This window comes from Lipophrys pholis (genome assembly GCF_963383615.2).
Source record: "Lipophrys pholis genome assembly, chromosome: 9".
Taxonomy (NCBI): domain Eukaryota; kingdom Metazoa; phylum Chordata; class Actinopteri; order Blenniiformes; family Blenniidae; genus Lipophrys; species Lipophrys pholis.
The window spans coordinates 3,732,559-3,758,579 of record NC_137639.1 but is presented as its reverse complement, the minus strand read 5'-3'; the positions used below and the strand labels follow the sequence as shown (position 1 = coordinate 3,758,579).

Below are 26,021 nucleotides of genomic sequence, written 5' to 3'. Positions count from 1 at the left end.
TTCACTTTTATTCATGGACTGTTGATCTCACTGCATTTCCTCTAAAAGAGTCACAACAGCTCAAATGGCTATGACAGCTTTAATCACCAGAATAGTGGAAGTAAGTGAAAACCGGAAAATGTATGTCGGTCAAAATGATTACAATAAATAAAGCTAAGGGGGGGGGGGCGTTAAAATGTTAAACCACCAGAAATTGTTGAGGGGAAAAAGTGATTTTCAAAGACTGCTGAAATGCTTAAAATAGCTAAGGACTTATAAAAATAAAATGACAATTGATTGGATTACAGTGTTGAGTGGTGTTTTTGTATGTGGAGTTTTTGGAGACTCAACATCAGCCGTGTCAATTTTTAAAAACTTGGTGACTGCAATAATATTTTCCAGCGCCGACAGAGATGCAGTCTGTTTAGCCTCGTCTGTGACAAACGTCAAATCCATCTGAGGGCGGAAAACCCATTTCATTGTGAAATATTCCACTAAAGACAAGTTTGTTTGGTTTATGAAAAAGGTTTCACTGAAATTAATGTGTATGACATATTAGTGGAACCAGCAGGGTGAAATATGTCTAATAGTTCAATTCAATCTAATTTAAAATGACAATTATAAATAGGTAATAACAATGTTCATAGTGTGGGAAATTATTTTTGACCGAGGGACCACATTAAAAAAAGTAGGACCACTGTGGGGACATAGGTTGAAGTCAGTTTTGAAGAGCAGCTCTCCTCTGAATCTTTTATTTTCAAGCATCTTTTGTCTGATTATGTTGATTCCATTTATTTAAACTCCTTTTTTCATGTTAGCCCCCACGTGTGTGACGTAACAATTGTCAGCTTTGCTTGTCAAAGTGGCCACAAATAAACTTTTTACCATAAATACAGCAGACAAAATAAATAAAGGTATAGTTGTGTTGCATGTACTGTGCAGACTACTTTCTTATTTGATTCATGATTTGTCACCGACACCATGAGGTCCTTCGTTTTATCTGCTCCAAACTGCTCCATAAAAACATAAATAACTGAATAGACGCTACTTTCGAAATCATGTCTAAAGTCACGACACAAGAGGTAAAATAGCGCCCCCCGGCGGCCACGCAGCTCCACGAAAAGAACGTGACGGAATTTCCGGTGACGTCACCACGCACGTTTGTCCATAACAGGCTGCAGCTGTCTGAGAGCAACAATAACAAGCTACCGAAGGCTGCGCGCGGCTTCACCGCCACTGTCAGCGCGGAGCTCCGCAGCGACGGACACCATGAACGACGCACACTGACCCTCCGCGGCCCGCCTTCGACCTCCGCGCCTCACAGCGGGAAACCGTCACACCACCGCGGAGTGGGAACCGCAGGGGGAGCGGGGCATTCCGGGGCTGCATCTGGGTCAGTGGGCCTGTCGGCCGGTCGTTCTCCCCGCAGCGTCCCGTCGCCTCCGTCCTCCGCTCGCTCCGCCGTCCAGCCCGGGTGACATGCAGGCTAACGGAGACCCCGACCCGTCCTGCAGGAACGGTGCCCAGAACGGAGAGTCGTCCTCCGCCGGGGCAGCTCACTCCAACGGGGTGCTGTCAGTCAGCAACAACAACAACAACCACCACGGAGGGTCCGCGCAGCCCGGACCCAACAACAACAACAACAACAGCCCGTCCGAGGGCGGCAAGAAGAAGAAGAGGCTGTCCCAGTCCGAGGAGGACGTCATCCGGCTCATAGGACAGCACCTGCACGACCTGGGTCTCAAGTAAGTCCGCCAGCTCCCCCCCCCCCCCCCCCCCCTTCAGGACTGTCCTCACACCAGGCTCACAAACATCAAGCACCATGACTCCATCAACACAGAACAAAGACATTAACATCTTATACTGATGCTCATACCAGGTCTACTATTACCAGGTTTAACTATTTAACTAACTAGTTTATTAACATATCAGGTCTACTATTAACAGGTTTAACTATTTAACTAACTAGTTTATTAACATAACAGGTCTACTATTAACAGGTTTAACTATTTAAATAACTAGTTTATTAACATATCAGGTCTACTATTAACAGGTTTAACTATTTAACTAACTAGTTTATTAACATATCAGGTCTACTATTAACAGGTTTAACTATTTAACTAACTAGTTTATTAACATATCAGGTCTACTATTACCAGGTTTAACTATTTAACTAACTAGTTTATTAACATATCAGGTCTACTATTAACTGTTGTAACTATTTAACTAACTAGTTTATTAACATATCAGGTCTACTATTAACAGGTTTAACTATTTAACTAACTAGTCTATTAACATACCAGGTCTGCTATTACCAGGTTTAACTATTTAACTAACTAGTCTATTAACATACCAGGTCTACTATTAACAGGTTTAACTATTTAACTAACTAGTCTATTAACATACCAGGTCTACTATTAACAGGTTTAACCATTCAGCACTGATCATAATCACAGTGAGATCTGCCCTTCATTTGTAAAGACGTGTGGAAACACTAATGTTGTCTGGAAAAATAGACTTGGCTTGTTTGCGTGTGTGTTTTTTATTCAGGCCTCAGCAATGACAATAAGCCACTGCATTGTGAAGAAAACAAAAACATGAAGACATCCAAAGTAAAAACAACGGAGTTTCCATTAGTTTACCATAAAATGCCATTTAGTAAATATCTGCATTAATGCTGATGGTATTTGTCAAGCGTGTGTTCTCCTGCTGTACACAGGCCTGTAAAGACAACCAGGCCCAGGCTGCCTGTTTTATAGGATTATGTAATCTGAATCCAAATGTTTTTTCTTCACTGTTGTCATTGTTACTGCCACAAAAAAAAAAAAATATTCACCATTTTGCAATTGAAAAATTGACAGTTTGATAGTTTGAAACCCTGTAAACCAGTAAGAACGTCACTGTTTATGGGACTGGTGACGTTTTCTGGAAACTTTCTCACTCATTTACATTTCCTCTAAACTAACAGCCACTAAATACACAATGAGATAGGAATCTTGCCGCTGTTTTAGAGATTTTATAAATATTATGACAGTACAATATTTAATATGCTCATACTTCCACTTTAAAATTCATACAGAGAATTAATAAGGTAATTTTTTGCCCTTCGTACACCAATTGTAGTTCTTTAGTGGTTATCTGTGCTAACTCCTACATCAAATGTGCTTTTGTTTTTTTGTTTTTTCACTTTAAATCAGAATGTATTGTTTAGAAACAGCTTAAAGAAGAGAGGTGCTGCTATTTGGAAGTGAAAATCCCAAAGACCTTCCCGTCATATATTTAAGTGTTCCATTGGCTCTAGTCGTATACGTTGCAGTGGCATCCAGAACACAGTGACATTGGCTGACGTTTAGCCTGAATCAGTCTTGTCTGGATCCCTGCTGGCTTTGTTGACTCTCCTTGAATACAGCGAGCGACTTTATATACCCGTAACTCAGATTCTGGTGAAAAATAGTATGTTTTTTTTCTTTTTCTTCTATCAGGGAAAACTGCAATTCATTTTTCATATTAGAAAATATAAAGAATTGTATTCACCTTTTTATTTAGTCTGCCCACCATTTATTTTGCACTTCAAATAATGAAAGACAATTTTATGAAATAAAAGAAATCGACCACCTCTGACAAAAAACAGCAACAGAGTTGTAGAAGAAGTAGAAAAAGATGCTGTTTTAAGAATTTATTTGCACTGGCTGCCATAAAGTTCCATCCATCCATCCATCTTCTTTCCCGCTTAATCCGTTTGGGGTCGCGGTGGCAGTATAGAGAGCAGAGAAATCCAGGCATCCCTGTCCCCCGCAACTTCCTCCAGGTCCTCTGGGGGGACCCCGAGCCGCTCCTTGGTCAAGCCAGACATATAATCTCTTCAGCGAGTTCTGAGCCGACCCCTTGGCTTCCTCCCGGGTGAAGGTGCCTGGTAGACCTCTAAAGGGAGGCAACCAGGGGGCGTCCTAATCAGCTTCCCGAACCACCTCAACTGGCTCCTCTCAACGTGGAGGAGCAGAGGCTCGACTTTGAGTCTCTCCTGAATGGCTGAGCTCCTCACTCCATCACGAGGGGTGATGCCTGCCACCCAGCAGAAAAAACTCTTTTCGGCCGCTCGTACCCTCGATCTCATTCTTTCAGTCATGACCCAAAGTTCATGACCATAGGTGAGTGTGGGGATAATAGATTGACCGGTAAAAAGCTTTATAGCTCAGCTCCCTCTTCACCACAACTGTCCGGTACAGTGACTGCATTACTGCAGCCGTCTGTCCGAACCTATGGACCATCTCACCATTCCTCCTCCCATCACTCATGAAAAGGACCCCAAGATACTTAACTCCTCCCCCATGGGGAGGTCCACCTCCTCTAACTGGAGAGGGCATGCCATCTTTTTGCGTGAGAGGACTCAGATTTGGAGTTGCGAATCCGCATCTCAACTGCTTTACACTCAGCCGCGAAGTGTTTCAGTCAATGCTGGAGGCCCACATGCGACGCCGCCAGAAGGACAGCGTCAACCGCAGAGCAGAGACATCACCCTCCGGCCCCCCTACATGATGCCCTCCTGCACCCGGCTGCACCTCGACACCCTGTGAATGAAGATCACGTATAAAAGGAGTGACAAGGCTCAGCCCTGGCGGAGTCCAGCACACACCCTGAACAAGTCTGTCTTGGTGCCAAGTGTATGGACGCAGCTCTCACACCACGAGTACAAGGACCTGATTGCCTGCAGCAGCAGTTCTGGTACGCCATACTCTCTTAACACTTCCCACAAGACAACACGGTCATAATCCTTCTCCAAACCCATGCCCCCTGGACAATCTGCAATCTAGGGTGAAGAGCTGGTCTGTTGTTCCACGGCCAGGATGGTTTCCTCCTGTATCTGAGGTTTGCCTGTCGGTCGAAGTCTCCTTTCCAGTACCCCCACATAGACTTTCCCAGGGAGGCTGAGAAGTGTGATACCCTGATAATTGGCACACACTCTCTGGTCCCCCTTTTTGAAAAGGCCATAACCCTGGTCTCCCAGTCGGATGGTACTGTACCTGAGGTCCATGCAATACTGTAGAGGCACGTCAACCAGGACAGCCCCACAATATCCAGGGCCTTCAGCAGCTCTGGGCGTATCTCGTCCACTCCTGGGGCCTTGCAACCAATGAGTTTTTTTCACCACCTTGGTGACCTCCACCAAGGGAGGCCCTGCCTCCTGTAAGGAAAGCATGTCCCTGGGTTCAGGAGATCCTCAAAGTATTCCTTCCATCTCCGGAGGATTTCCTCATTCGATGTCGGAGGACGTCAAGTCTTGCTGAGCAAAGCTTAAGACAGACTGCTCTGACCCTTCCTGAGCCTCCAGATGGTGACCCAGAACCTCTTTGAGGCCAACTGAAAATTCCTTCTCCTTGGCCTCACCAAACTCCTCCCATGCTGCAGACTTTGCTTCTGCAACCGCTACTACTGTAGCCCATTCAGACTACGTATCGGCAGTCTAAAAGGCTGCAGCAGTAGCCAGGTGTCTGCTGAGTCCGGAGTCCCCTGGGCAAACCAGACTCTAAAGGCTTCCTTCTTCAGCTTGACAGCTTCACAGACCGCTGGTGTCCACCAGCATGTCCTTGGGTTGCCGCCATGAGAGGCACCGACGAGCTTCCGGCCACAGTTGCACATAGCCACTTCCACAATGGAGGTCGTGAACAGGGTCCACTCGGACTCCATGTCCCCAACCTCCTCTAGAACATGAGAGAAATTCTCACGGAGGTGGGAATTGAAATAATTTTCGATGGAGTCCTCTGCTAGCCTTTCCCAGCCGACCCTCACTATGCGTTTGGACCTGCCGGGTCTGGCCCGCAGTCTTCCCTGCCACCTGATCCAACTCACCACTAGACGGTGATCAGTTGACAGCTCTGCACCTCTTTTCACCCGAGTGTCCAGAAGATACAGTGTCAGGTCAGGTGAAACGACAACAAGGTAGGGTTGTTCGGTATACCGGTACTGTATTGGTATCGCGGTACTGACGCCTTTAAAACGATACTATACTGGGCCCGGCTGGTACCGTTTTTTTGTTTTTTTTTACGTCGCCGCGGAGCGTCACTGTGTTGTAATTTGCACCGAGGAGAGTCGTCAGTCTCTCTGTGGGGGAAGCGTCGGCGTTCTGCTCCGCTTTCTGACTTGTTTTGGATGTTTTGGACAATCGAAAGTACGGAAAACAGCGCTCCGCTTTCTTTAAATTTTTTTAGGTTTTTTTTGCACTCTGGTTTCTCCGAGACAGGGTGCGCGAGCCGAGTCGCTCCCGCGCTCCAACCCGAGAACCGCAACTGAATAACGTTGTCAAAACAATCTTCTCCAACTGAGCTTGTACTTTGAAAAGAATACCGGATGCGCATGCATAAATGACAGGCGTTTGCGTCCGTGTGAGAGCGCGCATGCGTAACTGACTCAAACGACCCGTGGAAACTCTGGAGAGAGAGAGAGAGAGAGAGAGAGAGAGAGAGAGAGAGAGAGGAGAGAGAGAGAGAGAGAGAGAGGAGAGAGAGAGAGAGAGAGAGAGAGAGAGAGTAGAGAGAGAGAGAGAGAGAGAGAGAGAGAGAGAGGAGAGAGAGAGAGAGAGAGAGAGAGAGAGAGAGAGAGAGAGAGAGAGAGAGAGAGAGAGAGAGAGAGAGAGAGATCCACAAGGCTGCAACTTGTAGAAAAAACAGGTGCATGAAGTTGTTTGAACAAGGTGTTTTGTTATGGACAATCCATGACCAGCACAGAAGTCCAATAACAACTCGGCGCTCGGGTTCATATTGGGCAAGCCGTTCCTCCCAATCACCCGCCTCCAGGTGACTCAGTCGTTGCCAGCGTGAGTGTTCAAGTCACCTAGTAAAACTGTGGCGTCCGTTGGTGGTGCCCTTTCCAGGACCTCCCCCACTCGCTCCAAGAAGGCCGAATACTCTGAACTCCTGTTTAGTGCAGAAGCACAAACAACAGTCAGAGCTTTCCTCCCCGCAACCATAAGTTGTAGAGAGGCGAACCTCTTGTCCACCAGAACAAACTCCAACTGTGTGGCTGCCAGCCGGGGGCTTGTTAGTATCCTCACACCCGCCCGACCCCTTTCACCCCGTGCAATGCCTGTCCAAGAATGAGTGTGGCCTTGCTATTGATGTGATAGTACTCAGGGTCACGTTTACTTTTTATTATTGTTTCATTATAAAGAAAACATGAGAATGAGTGCTATGACGTCAATAGTTATTAACAATATGTTTATTTATGAGCTAATGATATTTAAATTAGGTATTTAAGAATAAACAAAATGACCTGGACCTACCGTTAGAAGTTCAGTATTATTATAAAATAAATTGATGCGTGTTTAGAAACACTGAAGTGACCCAGCACATTTGAGTTTGAGACCACTGCTGTTTACTGTCTATTATCTGTTAGTTTTCTTTCTGTTATGATGGCTGGTACATTCTCAAGCTCTTGTTGTTTATCTTAAGGTTCAAGAGACACCACATTCACTCGTTCCAGTCGCTGTATTGAAAATCGAAGTGCTGCTGAATGTTTGATCTGGTGTGTACGCTCTCTTGCAGCCAGACGGTGGATTTGCTCATGCAGGAGTCCGGATGCAGACTGGAGCACCCGTCTGCCACCAGGTTTCGCAACCATGTGATCGAGGGCGAGTGGGACAAGGTGGAGCTGCTCCCTCACATACACACAACCCATGTTAACAGGAGGCTTTGAATGAGTGCAGTTTTCAGGCATGGTGGAGGATGTATGCATGATGTTGTAGAGATTCGCTGCTCACCCACTGATGTGTTTCTCATTAACATGCTGCAGTTTGTGTATTTATGGCTCTTCTGTCTTGGCGCAGGCTGAGAGTGATCTGAACGAGCTCAAGGCATTGATGCATTCTCCGAGTGCCATTGTGGTAAGTTTGAAGCCCAGAAATGTGAGCGTTGTCTTGGTTTTAACTCGACATCTGCACATTATTCAGCAGCGTACAGAAACAAAAGGGTCTTTATATGTGACACCATTTCTTCTTCCAGGTCCAAAGCTGCACATTTTCTCATTCAAAGAAATATATCAGCGCTCTGAAATGTTGATGTCTCACATTTAGTTTGTAGAACAACAATGTTGGAGGCCCTGGCTTGTGTGGCCCCGGGATTGCTGAGAGGGAAGGGGTCGGACCCCCTGAGAATTTATATCATAAATGAAGATCATCTGTGTAACTCGTATAGGCTTAGAGGTCTCTATAGCCTTTCTGTAGTGGCTTATTATGTCACATTTCCATTTTATTTGTACACATCATGATCTTAAAACGAAGTGACAAAGGTGACGTTTAAGGTAAAGGAAGGTTCACTACTTCATCAACCTAAAATCGGTCTCCTCCCAGGCTGTCTGTCACTTCACAAATTATAACTGTCAGAATTTGTCATAAAATATTTTGAACGTGACGTCTGAAGTAAGTTGTGTGAATTAGGAACCGGGAGGATAATATCACTATATTCAACAACTCCATCAGATTTTGAAGTCTGCTGAAGTTGGAGGCTCTTTGCTACCATAGACGTATAGAGAGGCCTCACAGACAGACGCTGGCTATTGGAAATGACGTATCAGCATGGCCACTACCTTGGATGGGTGTGGTGTATACCATCGGATGGATATTTTAATAAACAGTTTGAGTCTGTCTGTCTCCCATACGTAACTTCTGTACACTCCAATACAAATAATTTCTTCATATATTTATATTCTTTTTTGTGCATTCAATGTAACTATTTCAAAGACAAACCCGATATCTTATAAAACCTGTTGACGTGCGTGTTGAGTGCATTTTTTGCTCAGTTGTGTCGGAATAAAACTTCACCAAAATAAATGAGGAAGGTGGTTTTTTTCCGCCAACTCAGAGGTGTGTGTCGGCCCACAATCCACTGCTACTTTAAAACACACACACGTACACAAACACACACAACTTGTGGCCTGACATGTCTAAACGTAAACAAGTGTTCACAGGCTTTAGGATGACATGGATTCCACAATAGTCTGGACTGAAACCCCAGACGTTTGTGACGTTCACTGATTAACATATATACATACATGCTCACACACAGCTTCATGTGTGTGTGTGTGAGAGAGAGTGTGAAAGGGGCTTTTTTGTGTTCTCGTGCTGGTGTTGATCCCAGCTGACTATGGGCAGGATACATCCTGGACAAGTCGTCCTTCTATCACACACAGAGACGGACAACAACTCACATTCACACCGAGGGGCAATTTTGCATCACCAGCTCACATCCATCAGACACATTGACAGAGGAAGAGCCTCGCGGTTTTGCTCGGACGCCTGAGCAGCGCCATGCAAATGTGTTCCTCGCTGGTCCCACGTTTACTCTTGCGTAATGACGTCACATACCTACGTTGTTACGCGGCGTTCACTACTCCGCCTATATTTCAATCATAATCTGCGGTGGAACCACCCAACAGAGTTGGGTCTGGGTGCACATTGTCTTACCGTACACATACGGCTCAGAGAAAACGAGGCTAAAGAAAGACCCTGGGTGATATTTGAACCCACGACCTTCTCGCTGTGAAGCCACTATGTGGCCTGTGTTAAGATTAGACAGATTTTAATATGAGCAGACCCATGATGCTTACGTATGGGACATATCAAGTATTCATATCATTGGCCTGAGCTTCATTTTCAGGGAAAAGCTGACAAAGGTTCACTCGTTGGCTCTGTTCAGCTTTCGTTGATAATTTTGAAAACAAAACATGGGCATAGTTACTCGCTCTGCCTTGACTCTGATTGGCTCTGTGAGATGCCCCAACCAATATGGTGGCGATGCCCCATCGCATAATGAGGCGTCCAGGTATATTATGTCTTTCTGTGGTGCTCTGGGGGTTAGCGTTTAGCATTCTCCCTGCAGGAGGTATTCCGACTCAACATGTGCCAGAAACTTCCTGAAGCCTTTAAAGCTTCAGTAAGTAAACGGAGGCAGACCTCGGAGCTCATTGTGTTCTCGTCTCAGACTGGATCACAGTGAAATAGTTTGTATTGAATATTTGTCCATATTTAAAAGCATACTTAAGCAAAGCAAAGGAGTCCAAACACAAGATAAAAGTTTAAATGAGAAGTTGCCGTTACCCAAACCTCATTCATTTTAAAGTTTCTTTACCAGAATCCACATGGGAAGAATAAAAAATGCAGGCGCCAGTTTTAGTTGTTGATGTACATCTCTACTAAGGTGTCAATCCCTTTCTGAAGTAAATTCGCCATTACACTCATAAAAGCATGGATTTCCGGCATTTCAGTTTTGCGGAACATTCCCCGGGTCGTTATCTTGGCGGTCATGGAAACTCCCGAAGATTCCCGAGGCATTATGTGAACAAGATCCCGTCTGTACACTCGATCTCATGAGATCTCTATTTGCAGCTGGAAAAATCATCAACAATGAGTTTCACAACATTCTCATAGCTTAAATACTCTTTCTTTGAGAAAGTCAGGGGTTTTTTTTGGGCTGAATCAGTTAAACGTTGTTGATATTGTCACTTGAGCTGCCGTGACGTCGTCGTTCGTATCCCAGAAACCCACGCCTGCAGTTTTCTGAAGTCAGTTAGTGAAACATAAACACGGTTTGATAGCCACAAATTTCGGTTTGTTTGTAAACATTCCGACTTTGGTGCGACCGGTTCAGGTAATTTGAGGAAATGAGTGGTAATGGACTTGTTTATGCGTGTTGGTTAGTTCTCTCTGCAGAAGTGATACCTTTAATGGGAAGTATATTTTAAATATTTTATTCAGATATTAACCTTATAAACAATAGCACAAGTACTTCATGTACCTTGCTTTAAGCTTACATAATACAAGTTTGGAAGTTATAGAGTTAAAGGTTTGAAAACAAATATAATAAAGATGCAGAAACTTTGTTTTTGACCTTCTGTGATGATTTGAAGAGAAACGCTGACTGGGGAAGAACTCCTAAGAGTTCATGTAAAATGTGTGCATTTTAAAAATGTCTGTATTTTTTGCACTACAATTTATTAGTTATTTAAAGGTTTCTATGCTCTGACCTTCCAGATCTGCTCCAACTAAAATCAAACTGGTCTCTATTGTGACCGTTGAACTAGTATGAGGTACACATATCGTATGCTTAATGCCTTATAAATTAGAGTAAACAACTGCAGGGAGTTTCTCATTATTCAGTTTCACCAAAAAGCTTTAATTAAGAAAAGTTATTTTTGACACTGTTTGTTCTCCTGTGCAGCGGATGAAGTTCCTGCTGCTGCAGCAGAAGTATCTGGAGTATCTGGAGGACGGGAAGGTGCTGGAGGCGCTGCAGGTGCTCCGAGCTGAGCTCACGCCTCTCAAGTACAACACGGAGCGGATCCACATTCTGAGCGGGTCAGTTCAACCTTTTTTATGCTGCCAGAGCAGGTTTAGTTTTCCCACTTGTTTGGGGATATTTATACTGAAGTTTAAAATGTAAACTTGAACGGGTCCTCGCAAATCGAAATGTGTTGCATGTCAAGGTTTTGTGCACGTCACCCCACTTTCTGTTTCCAGCAGGTGGCGCTTTCCGGACAACAAGCCGCTACTTTTTTTTTTTTTACATGCTTTGGAGGACGACTCGTCTTTTTAAGGGTTAACAAGCTTCATGCTGATGATACTGGGTGATGCGTTCAGGTGCATCACGTAACTCCAAAGCTCGCAGCAACATATTGAAAAAAAATAATTATGAACTAGTTTATTTTTGGAACTATGAATTTAGAACTATGAACTGAACTAGTTCATAATAAAATTTGTGAACTGAACTTTGAACTGATTCATGTAGAAACTGAACTTTCCCAACACTGCTTGTCAATCACTCTTTTGTGGGGAAGGGGGAGGGGGGGGGGGGTAGGGGGGGGGGGGCACCTGGCACACCTGAGAGCAGCATGAGACCCCGTGAGGAGGAGAGGTGACAGATGAGGTTGTTTTGATTCTTTATTTTGGATATTTACAATCTCTTTTTTCATAATACAATTCCAATTTTAAATATTCTTAAGAAATAAAAGTTTATTTATCATTTAAAGGGTACACTTGCATTATTAAATCATTATTAATATATTTGTGGAAAAATGGTATAAAAACGGCAATATTATTGTTTATCGCAATTATTTCTGGGACAATTTATCATCCAGCAAAATGTGTTATCGTGACAGGCCTACATACAACCACACCCTCAATACTGCCCGCTCCGATTTCTATTCTCAAATCATCCACTCCAACTCCTCAACACATCGCTCTCTATTCTCTACTTTTTGCTAAACTGACCAAACCCAAGGACAATATCCCTTCAACATTCACAACAGACAAATGCAACAACTTCCTGTCATCCTTTCACACAAAAATCCAAACTAATCAGATCCTGAACTCCCTCCACTCACGTCCTGTAGTTTTCCCTCTTTGTCCCGTCTGTCCCCGTCTGACACCAGCAAACTCTCTACCAAGACATTCTCCAGCTGCCATCTTGACCCCATCCCACCTCCCTGCTCAAAACCTGTATTCCCTCTCATCCCCCGCATCATAAACACATCTCTCACCAATGGTACTGTCCCTTCTCCACCCAAGCTCACCACCATCACACCCCTCCTGGAAAAACCTGGCTTAAATCCTGACAACCTGGACAATTTCAGACCGTCTCCAATCTTCTGCTACTGTCAAAGATCCTGGAACACTCGGTCGTCACACAACTCCAACATCTTCACTCCTCTCAGCTCTTTGAAACTCTTCATTCTGGATTCTGCTCACACCACTGCACCCAAACTGCCCTGCTTAAAGTACTCATGATCTCCTCCCTGCCGCTGTCACTGGTTCCAATTCCGTTTAATTTTAAGAACATTTATTGCACAAAACTTACCTTAAACATTTTTTTTAAGATATCTAACAAATCTTTTTCCAAAATAATTGATTAACGCATAAACTTCAAATTATACCACAATATTGATGTTAGGCTGTATCGCCCAGCCCTCGTCACAGTAATGAAGCTGGAAGAGAGTATTAGGTGAAGAAAGATGAATCAATTATTAATAAAGCCAACTGCTTCCTGTCCTTGGTTAATTGTTGTAGCTCTAAAAATACCAGTGATTCAAGACCAGACTGATCACTGGAAAGAAACTCGGAGCCTCACGATGGAAAGAGAAAAGCTGAGTGTTGTTCAGAGGATAGAAGGTAGAAAGTCTGAGGGATCTGAAACATTCCCAGTATGATGCTCTGTTACACAAACCAGGGGTGGAGAGGAGTCCAGTGGGTTCTGTAGTGACGGTGGAGAGGAGTCCAGTGAGTTCTGTAGTGACGGTGGAGATGAGTCCAGTGGGTTCTGTAGTGACGGTGGAGATGAGTCCAGTGGGTTCTGTAGTGACGGTGGAGATGAGTCCAGTGGGTTCTGTAGTGACGATGGAGATGAGTCTGAAAGGTTCTGTAGTGACGGTGCAGATGAGTCCAGTGAGTTCTGTAGTGACGGTGGAGATGAGTCCAGTGGGTTCTGTAGTGACGGTGGAGATGAGTCCAGTGGGTTCTGTAGTGACGGTGGAGATGAGTCTGAAAGGTTCTGTAGTGACGGTGGAGATGAGTCCAGTGGGTTCTGTAGTGACGGTGGAGATGAGTCCAGTGAGTTCTGTAGTGACGGTGGAGATGAGTCCAGTGGGTTCTGTAGTGACAGTGGAGATGAGTCCAGTGGGTTCTGTAGTGACGGTGGAGATGAGTCCAGTGGGTTCTGTAGTGACGGTGCAGATGAGTCTGCAAGGTTCTGTAGTGACGGTGGAGATGAGTCCAGTGAGTTCTGTAGTGACGGTGGAGATGAGTCTGAAAGGTTCTGTAGTGACGGTGGAGATGAGTCCAGTGGGTTCTGTAGTGACGGTGGAGATGAGTCTGAAAGGTTCTGTAGTGACGGTGGAGATGAGTCCAGTGGGTTCTGTAGTGACGGTGAAGTGTTCTGTGTGTTTGAAGGTACCTGATGTGCAGTCATGCAGAGGACCTGCGAGCCAAAGCTGAGTGGGAAGGCAAAGGCACAGCGTCCAGAACCAAACTGTTGGACAAGCTCCAGAGTGAGTTCAGTGTCACACACACACACACACACACACACACACACACACACACACACACACACACACACACACACACACACACACACACACACACACACACACACACACACACACACACACACACAGCTTGTAACTGTGGTTTGCGGTGAACTGCAGCAGCTTCTTCCATTACAACAGGAGTTAACTTCACATGGTGGATAGTTGAAATAAATCAGATTAGAGATTAGAGGACATATAAATCTAATCCTGTTTGATAGTTAACCAGCATGACCGTGTTAACTGTTGCCTGACTGTGATGGCGTTTCCTCTGACTACCTGTGGACGACATGAGGCCAGAAAGAAGTAGTTTTTACCCACTTTTCATAAAATGTAATTAATCAAAAGCTGCAAAACCTGTTGAGCCTAAAATAGAGATTACTGTTTATAAACTTCTGTATTTAGTTGTGCTATAGTCAACAAATCTTACCTCATTTTGAATTAATGAGATTACAGGACTGTAATGAAGACCTGTTGACATTTATTAGTGTTTAAACAGTTTTATTTATTTACTCTATTTATCAATGTTTATTCGTTTGAAGGTGTGATTCTCAAAACGTGGTACGGAAGCTTAATCTAGTAGTAGTTGAGGCAAATCAAGTAGTTTTTTATTAAATAAAATGTATTGGAAAATATATAACAATCATCAAACTCGCACAAAACTTAGAATAAAAACATATATTATTCATATTTAAAATCAGTATATGAGTATTAAGTCCAGAGGAAATAGGGTAACCCTTCACTACTGTATCTTCAGCATAACGGAGGTACTTGGAGAGTTCCATATTGTCTCAGGTGGGACACACTGAAAAGTTTGAGAACCACTGGTTTAAGCCATTTTAGCTTTTTAGCACTTTACTTTTCTCTTAAACTTCCCAGTAAACCTGCATTGTTGTCACTAAAAACAAACTGATTTTATTTTGGATTGATTCCAGTTTGTCCCTCTGAGGTGTCTCTCTGAGCTTTGTGTTTTTATCATTAAATGTTGTGTCCCTGGTCAGGAACCTTTCTGACTAACTAACCCACTTCTTCATGGCTCAAACATTCAGAAAGTGCCGAAGCTTTTAACAACATGCCATTTTTAATGCACTCCACATACTACAAAGACATAATGAAAAGAATGTCGGACAGTGAAGACGATGGCAAGACAGAAAAGAAGTGACTGTTTTCTCTTGGTGGGGATAAAATGTGTTGTGACTGGTGTGTGTGTGTGTGTGTGTGTGTGTGTGTGTGTGTGTGTGTGTGTGTGTGCGTGCGTGCGTGCGTGCGTGCGTGCGTGCGTGCGTGCGTGCGTGCGTGCGTGCGTGCGTGCGTGCGTGTGCAGCGTACCTGCCTCCGTCCGTGATGCTGCCTCCCCGCCGCCTGCAGACTCTGCTGAAGCAGGCAGTGGAGCTGCAGAGGGAGCGCTGCCTCTACCACAACACCAAACTGGACAGTGGACTGGACTCTGTGTCCCTGCTGCTGGACCACGCCTGCAGCCGGTAATACACATGTGGACTTTACACTTTGACGTCAGGCCTTTAGATGAATTCATCAGATGTATTATTAAACTGCACCAGAGATGCTGAGCCTGCAGCTCTGCAGCCCCGGTGGAGCAGCTCTGCAGCCCTTCTGTTAAATAGCTATAAAATGTAAAAGAAATCAAATAAAATGCAGGAGCGTAATTCTTTTAAAAGGCTTTGAGAAGTAAAATTACTGAAAAAATAACCTAAGAAGGTGAAACTATAAAAATCCATTGAGAATATAAAAATATATAAACAGCCAAATGGTTAAATGTGATAAATGCAACCTAAGATAGAAGTTTGTGTTTGGAGCAGAAATATTTTTACACATTTGAATGTTAAGCATGTTTTGTGACTACAAGTGAAAAAAAGGTATTTGTCAACGTGCATTTTGCCGACTGCTGAACTAAACTATACCTCCTTAAGAACATCGGGCTTGTTGTCAACGTGAGATCTACACACTCAGGAGGACACGGGAAGCTGCTTTCAGCATCATTAAAGCTACATTCTGTGTGTGTGTGTGTGTGTGTGTGTGTGTGTGTGTGTGTGTGTGTGTGTGTGTGTGTGTGTGTGTGTGTGTGTGTGTGTGTGTGTGTGTGTGTGTGTGTGTGTGTGTGTGTGTGTGTGTGTGTGTGTGTGTGTGTGTGTGTGTGTGTGTGTGTGTGTGTGTGTAGGAAACAGTTCCCCTGCTACACTCAGCAGATCCTCACTGAACACTGCAATGAAGTCTGGTTCTGCAAGTTCTCCAATGACGGCACCAAACTGGCCACCGGGTCCAAAGACACCACGGTCATCGTGTGGCAGGTGGACTCGGTGAGCAGAGCTCCTGGTCGGGTCAGTAGAGGCCACGCGGGGTGTGTGTGTGATGGGTTGTTCTGTCTGCCGCCTGCAGGACACGCAGCAGCTGAAGCTGATGAAAACTCTGGAGGGCCACGCCTACGGCGTTTCCTACCTGGCCTGGAGCCCCGACGACACCTACCTGATCGCATGTGGTCCAGACGACTGCTCCGAGCTCTGGCTGTGGAACGTTCAGGTACAAGTCCACAGGTCACGTCACTTCGTTCTCAGATACAGTTTGTCCATGCATCCAAAATAAGACTCTTAAAAAAGCTGGATTCCTTCATTGGCTGGAATGGTCTTCTGAGAGTTGGAGGTTTCCTTCGTCATTCAGACACGTGCAACGATGCGCATGATCGTAACGTCGGCATGCACACGCAAACAAACGGCAAATCTGTGTTACTGCGACTGCAGCTTGAATAAATACGGCGTGGAGGGACGGTCCCTGTTTCACTAAGAACATTACAAACACAGCGATTTAGCAGTTTTACTATCTTAAGTCACTGCTCAGACTCAAAACTCTCTCACTTTGCATCCTGTTGAGGTAGAAGCATGCTTCCGCAGCCAAACTAACCCGTCGGTTCGTGGCTTCAGACTGAGCTTCCAGCGTCCGGGAGCAGAATTTTGTTTGCAGTCCTCGGTGAGTCGGCAGAAGAACCAGGCTTTTCCTAGAGTAAGTGCGTTCCTCACGTCTGCAGATGAGGAGGGTGACTGTGTGGCTCTCCAGGGATCCAAAAAGAGTTGGAAGGAGTACTCCAAACCGTGTTCTACTCGTCCAGCAAGATTGATTCTCATGTCTCTGTCTGTGGGGGTCCACACGTGGTCTTTTGTCCCCCTTTATAATGGCTGGAGATGGGCGTCCGCTCAACAGCTCGGTCGACTGGCAGGAGTAAGGCGGAGCCGAATCAGAAGCGTTTTGTCCCGGATCCTACTTACCCAACACGATGGGGAAGTGTTCCGGTCAAGACTTTGACCAATGGCCGCTGTGAGCTTTGGCCTGGGGCAGGATATCACATCCAGGTGTGAAGACTCTGGTTCTTCCCCTGCTGGCGAGTAGCGGTGGTAAAACATATTGACCCCCCCATGCCCCCACCTCCCGCTGGGACACGTGGTGTGGCGCTTTTCTGGCGCTTTTCTGTCTTTGTTTGCGAAACTTGTGCTCCATGGCGTCTTTTGCTGATGCCAGCTTCGGTCCCCAACAGCACGTATAACCTGGACAGCACACTGACGTCTCGGCTTTCATGCTCAGTGAATAAATCAGAAACAACTGTTATTCATGATGAAAATGTAAAATTTGTTATTTTATATTTTAGAGATTAATTTGGATGTGAGCTTGAATCCCTCATGATGTACACCCTGTACAGTCAAACCCACTGACCCACACATGAAATAAAGAACATGCATACAGAAGTCCCACTGTTACACTTCTGCAAATGAATTGTGTCTGGGGGTGGGGGTGTGGGTGTGGGTGTGGGTGGGGGTGGGGGTGGATGTGTGTGTGTAGGTGTGTGTGAGAAAGCGATGTTGAATCACACTCCTCTCCTCTTCTATGCAGACGGGGGAGTTGCGGACTAAGATGAGCCAGTCTCACGAGGACAGCCTGACCAGTGTGGCCTGGAACCCGGATGGTAAACGCTTTGTCACCGGGGGCCAGCGGGGCCAGTTCTACCAGTGTGTGAGTATGGACCCCCGCAGTGTGCTCACGTCTCATCACCAGACAAACTGACGCAGTAATCCAACCATCAACTCAAGAATGGACAGGAAAAAGGAGGCATGTTTCCTACAAGTCAGCGAATATTGGAAAGTTCAATAAAAGTTAGAGTACTAAGAAAGATCGATTCAGTTTAAACAACCCCAAACACAGATGATTTCAAATGTACTTTTCTATTCATCCATCATGTATCCATCTTCTATACCACTTAAACCTGTACAGGGAGCCGATCCCAGCTTACTATGGACCAGGGCAGGATACACCTGAACAGAGGTCTGTACTACGACGCTGGATTTTCTCTTATCGAGATAACTTCAGGATTAACCTGAAGTTTTCCGTACCACGAGGCTCGCTCACTTCTCAGTGGGATTAAATACCCCGGTAACTTACGCTGAATGTCTAACCTGCTCCCAGGTTATGTTCTCGATAAGAGCACAGTGAGTGTAAAGCCCCGCCTCCTGACCAATCAGATCTCTTAGAAAATGACCTGCCCATTGTTAAATGATGGTGATGTGCACTCTGTTTCAATTCAACTTTATTTATATAACATCAAATACAACCGAGGTTCAGCGCTGAGAGCAGCGGAGAGGAGATGAGAAAGTAATTTAGAGCGATCTTTTTGACATGATAAAATAAATCCTCGCCACTGAGGCTTTGGAGGATGTTCCTCTGTGTTTCTCTCTCTTGTTCCAAGTCTGTTTGGCTCCACGAGGGCTGATCTGTAATAATGACGTTGATAATGATGGTCATTCTGACTGAACTGCAGAAACATGAATTTACAGATGGCAGAACTATTTGTGTCGTCGTGATGAATTAATATCCCGACACCAAACACAGTGACGGGGGTTGAACTCAGCCTCAAAACAACTGGATGTAAAACCTGAACTAAAAGAAGAGCAGTGAGGAAGTTCAGCCCGACACGTTTCTGCTGTAATAAAGTGAAACTGAGTGATCACAGTGCCGTCCGTTTATATCTCTGATGAATTAATCTGGTATAATCTCACCAAGTCACACATTAACAAGTCAGGAATGTTCTGGCTTCGGCTGCAGCAGCAGTGTTGCTTTTAGCCTGGAGGGTGTGTTTTAATCCTTCATAATCTCAGAGAATAACTGCTCCTTTAGTAATCTGTAAACTACACTGCAGGGTTTCTCCGTGTGTGTGATTGGTCAGACGCTGCAAACCCCGCCCCTTTCATGTGAACGCGCACACGTAGGTCTGGGTTGAACTACTGAGTTGATAACCTGCTTGGTAGTAACGGTGATCAGGATCAAACGTGTCTGGATCAGTTAACCCAGGAACCAGAGAGATCCTGGATCTGTTGATCAGGGTTCAGTACAGGCCTCTGGTCTCCAATCCATCACAGGGCAAACACACAGAGACATTCACACCTACGTAGAACATGCAGACTCCACACAGAAAGGCCCGGCCGGTATTTGAACCCGAGCCTTCTCACTGTGTATAATTACTATCACATACGGGTGTCCGTGCTAAGTTATCGGGTAAGTTATCGTTCCATATTCTACACTGTTGACCATCAAGTCCAGCTTGTTTGGACTGAATGCTTTTTGTTTTGGACTGCCAGGATCTGGATGGAAACCTCCTGGACTCATGGGAGGGGGTCCGAGTGCAGTGCCTGTGGTGTCTGAACGACGGCCGAACTGTCCTCGCCTCCGACACCCATCAACGCATCCGTGGATACAACTTTGAGGACCTGACTGACAGAAACATGTGAGTCACAAAACAAAACGTCCTCTTTTCACATCGATGCTACAACTTGGGATTTTCTCATATCGAGGTAACTTCAGGGCTTAACCCTGAGTTTTCAGTGCGGCACCGCTGGTTCACTTCTTACCTGGCAAATCACCCTGGCAACTTACTGTGAATGTGGTACCTGCTCCGGAGCAGGGGCCGCATTTAAAAAACATTGTGTAGGATTCAGACTAAAAGTGTACGCGCGCTCAAAAGCTGAAAATGACATGAACCAAAAAATATTGGGATTTATAAAACCCAGCGCACTTGCACTTTCCTTTTATAGATCACAGTCCACCTAGAAGGTTGTGCAGTTCATATCCCGCTCACATTCTATCATAAATGGTCCATGCAAAGTACCTCATGAATATTTTTGCGTCTCAATCAGCCTGCTGACCGCTGGCCTTTGACACTAAGGCCACACCTACATGAGCCAAAACAATCTTTTTTCTCCCCGGGGTTCTAAAAAACATTCCGTCCACACGTCACTATGAACACGACTCAACACGAGGCTTCAGGGCATGTAGTACATATGCCAGGCCTTTAGGGGCCTTTAGGGGCGCTGTGACTCACAAAACGCAGAAGAAGACACGGAGCACATAGAAATGTAGAAGTACACTCCTGCTCATAAACTTCTATGTAACTCTGAGTTCTATAGGTCTATGGCCCTGCTCCTCTGTAGTCCGTGACTGTTGCTGTTATTTGATGACATCACGGACCGTGGTGGGGAGGGGGTCGATCACGTCATCTTTTTTCCACAGATGATCGTCTTTGCCGTCCACACCTCGGGGTGTGGAGGACACATGACGGGGTTTTAGAATTTCCCCACTCTGGGACCCGCGTTAAAAACATACCTTCTCCGTGCTCCTGACACGCCGCCTCGTGTGGATGAGTGTCATGGTGCCGTCATGGAGGCCAGGCCACACCTCTGGACAACAAAGTAGCCCCCGCACTGTCGCCAACTTGGCGACTTTTCAGGTCCTGTTGGCGACTTTTTTTGTGAAAAGCGACTAGCAACTTTTTCTGACGTTATCGGCGACTTTCTCGTGTGTTTGGCGACTCTGAGGTGAAAGCAGGTTTGGTTTCTGCAGTCACTGTGGTCAACGAGCAGCGGGTCCTGCTGTGAGCCCCTCCTCCGTCCTGAAGCATTGACAGACCCGCGGTCAGCCTGACAGCCCCTCCCTCCCTCCTGCAGCAGACCCAGACCCTCACCACGCTGCGTCACACTGAGAATGAACCGTGCATGCGCAAGGCCGCCGCTGGTTTACTGAGCGGCAAGTAAATATAAATGTTTTTTCAGTCCCACTAAAACCGATCCAGTAAATCCCTGCATTTGACTGGTACAGTCTCAGCCCCTTCCTCACCTTGCCACAGTGTTATTTTGAGAAGTGATGGCCTACTTATAATGACAAAAATAAAAACACTGGAATCAGCAGCAGAAAGCTCATTTGCAGTTCTCAACATATTCAGGGAGGTTTTGTTTTACTTACTTTGTCTTACGTTATTCCTCTTTCCTACAGCGTGCCGACGTCATTTAGCGACTTTGAGGACAGCCAATAGCTGCTTTCCTTACTGAGGAGCTGCCAACACTCAGTGTCAGTCTGCCCCCGGGCAGCTGTGGCTGCATACGTAGTTTACCACCATAGAGTATGGAGAGAATGAACAATGTAAAGCGTCTCTGAGTGTCCTGAAAAGCGCCATATGCATTATTATTATTATTATTGCTGGTTGGTGCAGGGATTCAGAGCAAAGTGGAGCACTTCTGAGAGAGAGAGAGTTTATAGAGCAATCTATAACACATAATCAAATAAAGCCTAGTCACTGAGTACTTGGAACAAGTCAAGAAGAAAAACAAAAACATGATTCCAAGTCTGTTTAGCTCCATGAGGGTTGCTTCTATGATAATGAGCTTAATGGTCACGCCTGACAGAACTGCAGAAACATGAATTTACCTACTTTTATTAACTACTGATGTCAAAATATATACTGATGGAACTATTCCAACACAAAATGCGCTCAGACAGGAGAAGCTGAGCCTCAAAACAACTCGATGAAAAATATAAACAGTGAGGAAACTGCCTGACACGTTTCTGCCGTAATGAAGTGAAACTGATTGATCACAGTGCTGTGCCCATTTATGTTCTCCAATGAATTGATATCATATTATCTCGTGATGTTACACATTAACAAGTCGAGACTTGTTTTAGCCCGGTGGCTCAGAATAATTTCTCCTCCATGGTAAAGTAAGCTGTGCTGCATAGTTTCTCTGTGTTTCATGTGGATGTGCCCTGATCCTGAAGGGAAAACTCTGGGTTGATTTACCAAGTTAACACTTATCAGGATCTGTGTGAGTTAATCCAGGTAACAGAGAGTTATCCTGGGTATGTTTAGTCCGGGTTGTAGTATCGGCCTCCGGTCGAGAAGTTCATCAAAATGTTTTGGTTGTTTTTCAGATATATTTAAAAAGACATTTTACACTTTGTTGTGAGTGACTGTGTTAGAATACAGTACCGCATAGTAATGTACAGCACAGTGCAGTACAGTGCAGTAACATAGAGTACTGAACAGCACAGCATAGCACAGTACAGCAAAAGACAACACAGTAAAATACAGTACAGCACAGTAAAGTTAAACAGTAATACTTCTGTGTTAAGGTGAAAAGGCGACTTAAACACGACAATCAGACATCAGATGGAGTCAGAGCAGGTGTAGCACAAAGGAAAAAGGTTATTAAACCACAAAACTACGACAGATACTCACAATTGTGGAGGGGTTTGGGAGAAGCAGGTTGTGCCCAAAACATTTTTTATAGGTAAAGTACAGCAAAGTGGAGCACAGTACAGGGGTAGCCAAAGCTTGTCACGCTCACACATCGGTCGTGACCCGATGGTGTGACCCGTTCTGACCTGTTGTGACCTGGCGTGTCGTTGCAGAGTGCAGGAGGACCATCCCATCATGTCCTTCACGGTTTCCAGAAACGGGCGGTTGGCCCTGCTGAACGTGGCCACTCAGGTGAGCAGCCGCTGGCTTCCCGTGCTCTGCCTCCACTGCTGTTTGGAGTTAATTGGTTTTGCTGTGTGGTCAGGGGGTCCACCTGTGGGACCTGCAGGACCGAGTGCTGGTCAGGAAGTACCAGGGGGTGACGCAGGGCTTCTACACCATCCACTCCTGCTTCGGAGGACACAATGAGGACTTCCTCGCCAGCGGCAGCGAAGGCAAGACACTGAAACTGACACTTGGTCCAGACTCCAGCCGTGATAAATCCCTGAGGGTTCAGAAGAGTTGAACAAGTACACTGAAAAACTGCGTTTACATCCTCACACTCAACACGCTGGTTCCATCTCATCGTCAAACGACACGGAAAACTCTGCTCTCCTGTTGGACTATCAACTCTTTATGTTTTCTATGTGGTTAAACCAAGTATGTGTGACCTGCAGTCTGAGGAGAAGATAGTTTAGTCTAATGTAGATCAACTCACAAATGCTTTGTTTTATTCACTTTGTTTTATTTTATAAACTATTTTATTTGTTTTTTGAGCCTGTTTTGATGTATACCTACCTTTTTTTTTAAATTTATTTATAAAAGTTTATGAAACAAAGTGCTCCATTTCTACAACACATGGAGGAAAGATAACTAAACAAAGTCTTTCCCATTATCTAAACACGTCTGTGTGTTTTCTCGCCTGTCAGACCACAAAGTTTACATCTGGCACCGGCGCAGCGAGCTGCCCATCGCAGAGCTGACAGGCCACACCCGCACGGTCAACTGCGTGAGCTGGAACCCCGTTGTGCCCGGACTGCTGGCCAGCGCCTCGGACGACGGGACCGTCCGGATCTGGGGACCCGCCCCCTTCCTGGACGTTCAGGATGCAGAAGGCTTCAACGGTATGAACACAACTAACCAGCAAACCTGTTCAAGTCCAAACACCTCAGAACCAAAACGAGTCTGTCAAACACCAAAACCAACTGCAGCAAGTCGACTCCACCTGTAAGACTCCACCTATAGACCCCCCCCTGTAAGACTCCACCTGTAGACTCCACCTATAAACCAACTGTAGACTCCATGTGTAGACTCCACCTGTAAGTAAACCACCTGTAGACTCCACCTGTAGACACCAATAAACCACCTGTAAACTCCACCTGCAGACACCAATAAACCACCTGCCACCTGTAGACTCCACCTATAAACCACCTGTAAGACTCCACCTGTAGACTCCACCTATAAAACATCTGTAACACTTCACCTGTAAGATTCCACCTGGAAAAATCCCTATAAACCACCTGTAGATTCCATGTGTAAACTACTTTAGATTCCACCTGTAAGACCCACCTATAAACTCCACCTGTAAGACTCCACCTGTAATCTCCACCTGTAAAACCCCACCTGTAAACCACTTTAGACCCCACCTGTAGACTCCACGTGTAGACTCAATGTGTAGACTCCACGTGTAAGACTCCACCTGTAAGTAAACCACCTGTAGACCCCACTTGTAGACTCCACCTGTAAGACTCCACCTGTAAGATTCCACCTGTAAACCACCTGTAAGACTACACCTATAAACCACCTGTAAGACTCCACCTGTAAGATTCCACCTGTAAACCACCTGTAAGACTACACCTATAAACCACCTGTAAGACTTCACCTGTAGACTACACCTGTAAGACTCCACCTGTAAACCACCTGCAGACTTCACCAGGGTAGTTTGTCTTACAGGTGAAGATGTCAGATTTCATACAACCTCCACCTGCACAAAGAGAAGTGACAGTTTGAGCCACGTCCTGTTTCTCCGTCATGGCAGCAGATTCCCAGCTTGTCCTCCTTCACCATATCAGACTGACCTTCATATTTTATATAAGCAATGTTTTTGTATATCGTGTTTAAAATGTGAAGCTTCATATTCTTCTTAGGAACATTTGAAAATCTTTAAAAAAAAACATAATCTGCAAAAACTTAAACAACTAAAAGTTGTCCGTTTGCTATTGAATGTTAAGTTTTAAAAATTGTAAAAAACAAACAAAAATATTTTAGATCTGAAGTGTGGCTGCACAAGGTTTCATTATTTAGATTGTATGCACTGTGAAAAAATACTTTGAATAACAGATTAGACCAGCTGGATTTATTGACGTTCACCATCTGGATCAGTCCACTGAACCTGAACACGCCTTCATTCAGCCGCTCGGCTGGTTGAGCCATCAAGTGACACCTGATTGACCAAATAATTTGTTCGGCGTATCAGTTGAGCTGTTGCTCATTAAGCAGCTGGATGGGAGGGATTTACTGATCTGTGAAGCTTTCAGCCGTTTGCTGTGAAAGAGATTTACAAATGAATCAAATTTGACGAATGTTTTGTCTTCTCATTCAGTCCCACCAAACTTCCCATCAGTTCATCGTCTTAGGTTGTATTTTCTGAGCTGTCTTATCGAGTCCATGCATGTTGTCATGGGTCCAGTCCAGAATATCCTTGAAACAATGGAATCAGGTCAACTAGAGCGAACTGTTACTGAGCCAACTGTAGATTCATGAATCCAACCAAATGATTTGGTGACTGAGTGACTCAATCAAAACTGTAGACAGCTCCTTCAATCAGCAAATATGTTGCAGGATCAGTAAACTGATGGCGTGTTCAGTGAATCTCTGAGACACAGAAGACTAGTCTACGTCCAGCTTTGATCAGATTCTGGTCTACGTCCAGCTTTGATCAGATTCTGGTTTACGTCCAGCTTTGATCAGTTTCTGGTCTAGGTCCAGCTTTGATCAGATTCTGGTCTACGTCCAGCTTTGATCAGATTCTGGTCTACGTCCACTTTTGATCAGACTCGGTTCCCTTGAGGAATCTCATCCAGACAGAAGTGTGTCTCCGTCAGAGACTCTCCATAACGACCTTTGTATTTGTTTTGTGCAGAATGTTGCAGCATGGACAGCTGATGATGCGCCACTGCTCTCCACACCACCAGATTCTGTAGAAACTTGAATGGATGAAGCAGGGTTGGGGGGGGTGGGGTGGGGAGGGTGGGGAGGGTGAGAGCAGGGCTTGGACAATTGGGCAGCTGCTTCCTGGAGGTGTGGATGCCGCCGTCCGTCCACGCCTTCTTTTTGATTCAAGATGTCCCAACACAGAGATGTCAGACTCGGTCACATGGTTGCGAGCAGAGCTGAGCTCCTAGACCTCCTGGTATCG

The 26,021-nt window shown here is 45.2% G+C and overlaps 1 protein-coding gene across 2 annotated transcripts; it reads left to right on the top strand.

Moving 5' to 3' along the window:
• Positions 1-1,146: 1,146 nt before the first annotated feature.
• On the top strand, positions 1,147-25,825 carry wdr26a (WD repeat domain 26a). 2 transcript variants are annotated; one of them, XM_080471107.1, is made up of 14 exons: positions 1,147-1,724; positions 7,518-7,617; positions 7,799-7,855; positions 11,187-11,323; positions 13,910-14,007; positions 15,368-15,524; positions 16,220-16,358; positions 16,438-16,578; positions 17,938-18,057; positions 19,677-19,822; positions 22,777-22,855; positions 22,929-23,058; positions 23,533-23,727; positions 25,746-25,825. In XM_080471107.1, exons 1-14 carry the CDS (start codon positions 1,459-1,461, stop codon positions 25,766-25,768), a joined length of 1,788 nt encoding a protein of 595 aa, XP_080327233.1. In that variant the 5' UTR covers positions 1,147-1,458; the 3' UTR covers positions 25,769-25,825. The 2 variants fall into 2 exon arrangements, with proteins under 2 accessions (XP_080327233.1, XP_080327234.1); XM_080471108.1 differs by lacking the exon at positions 25,746-25,825 and having other exon boundaries at positions 22,929-23,133; positions 23,533-23,590.
• The last annotated feature ends 196 nt before the right edge of the window (positions 25,826-26,021 follow it).

Bases quoted from the DNA above. Each gene is read 5' to 3' on its own strand.
- wdr26a (XM_080471107.1), top strand. From the start codon at position 1,459: ATGCAGGCTAACGGAGACCCCGACCCGTCCTGCAGGAACGGTGCCCAG. The intron at 1,725-7,517 runs GTAAGTCCGCCA...GCTCTCTTGCAG, and splicing joins CTGCACGACCTGGGTCTCAA to CCAGACGGTGGATTTGCTCA. The intron at 11,324-13,909 runs GTCAGTTCAACC...GTGTGTTTGAAG, and splicing joins CGGATCCACATTCTGAGCGG to GTACCTGATGTGCAGTCATG.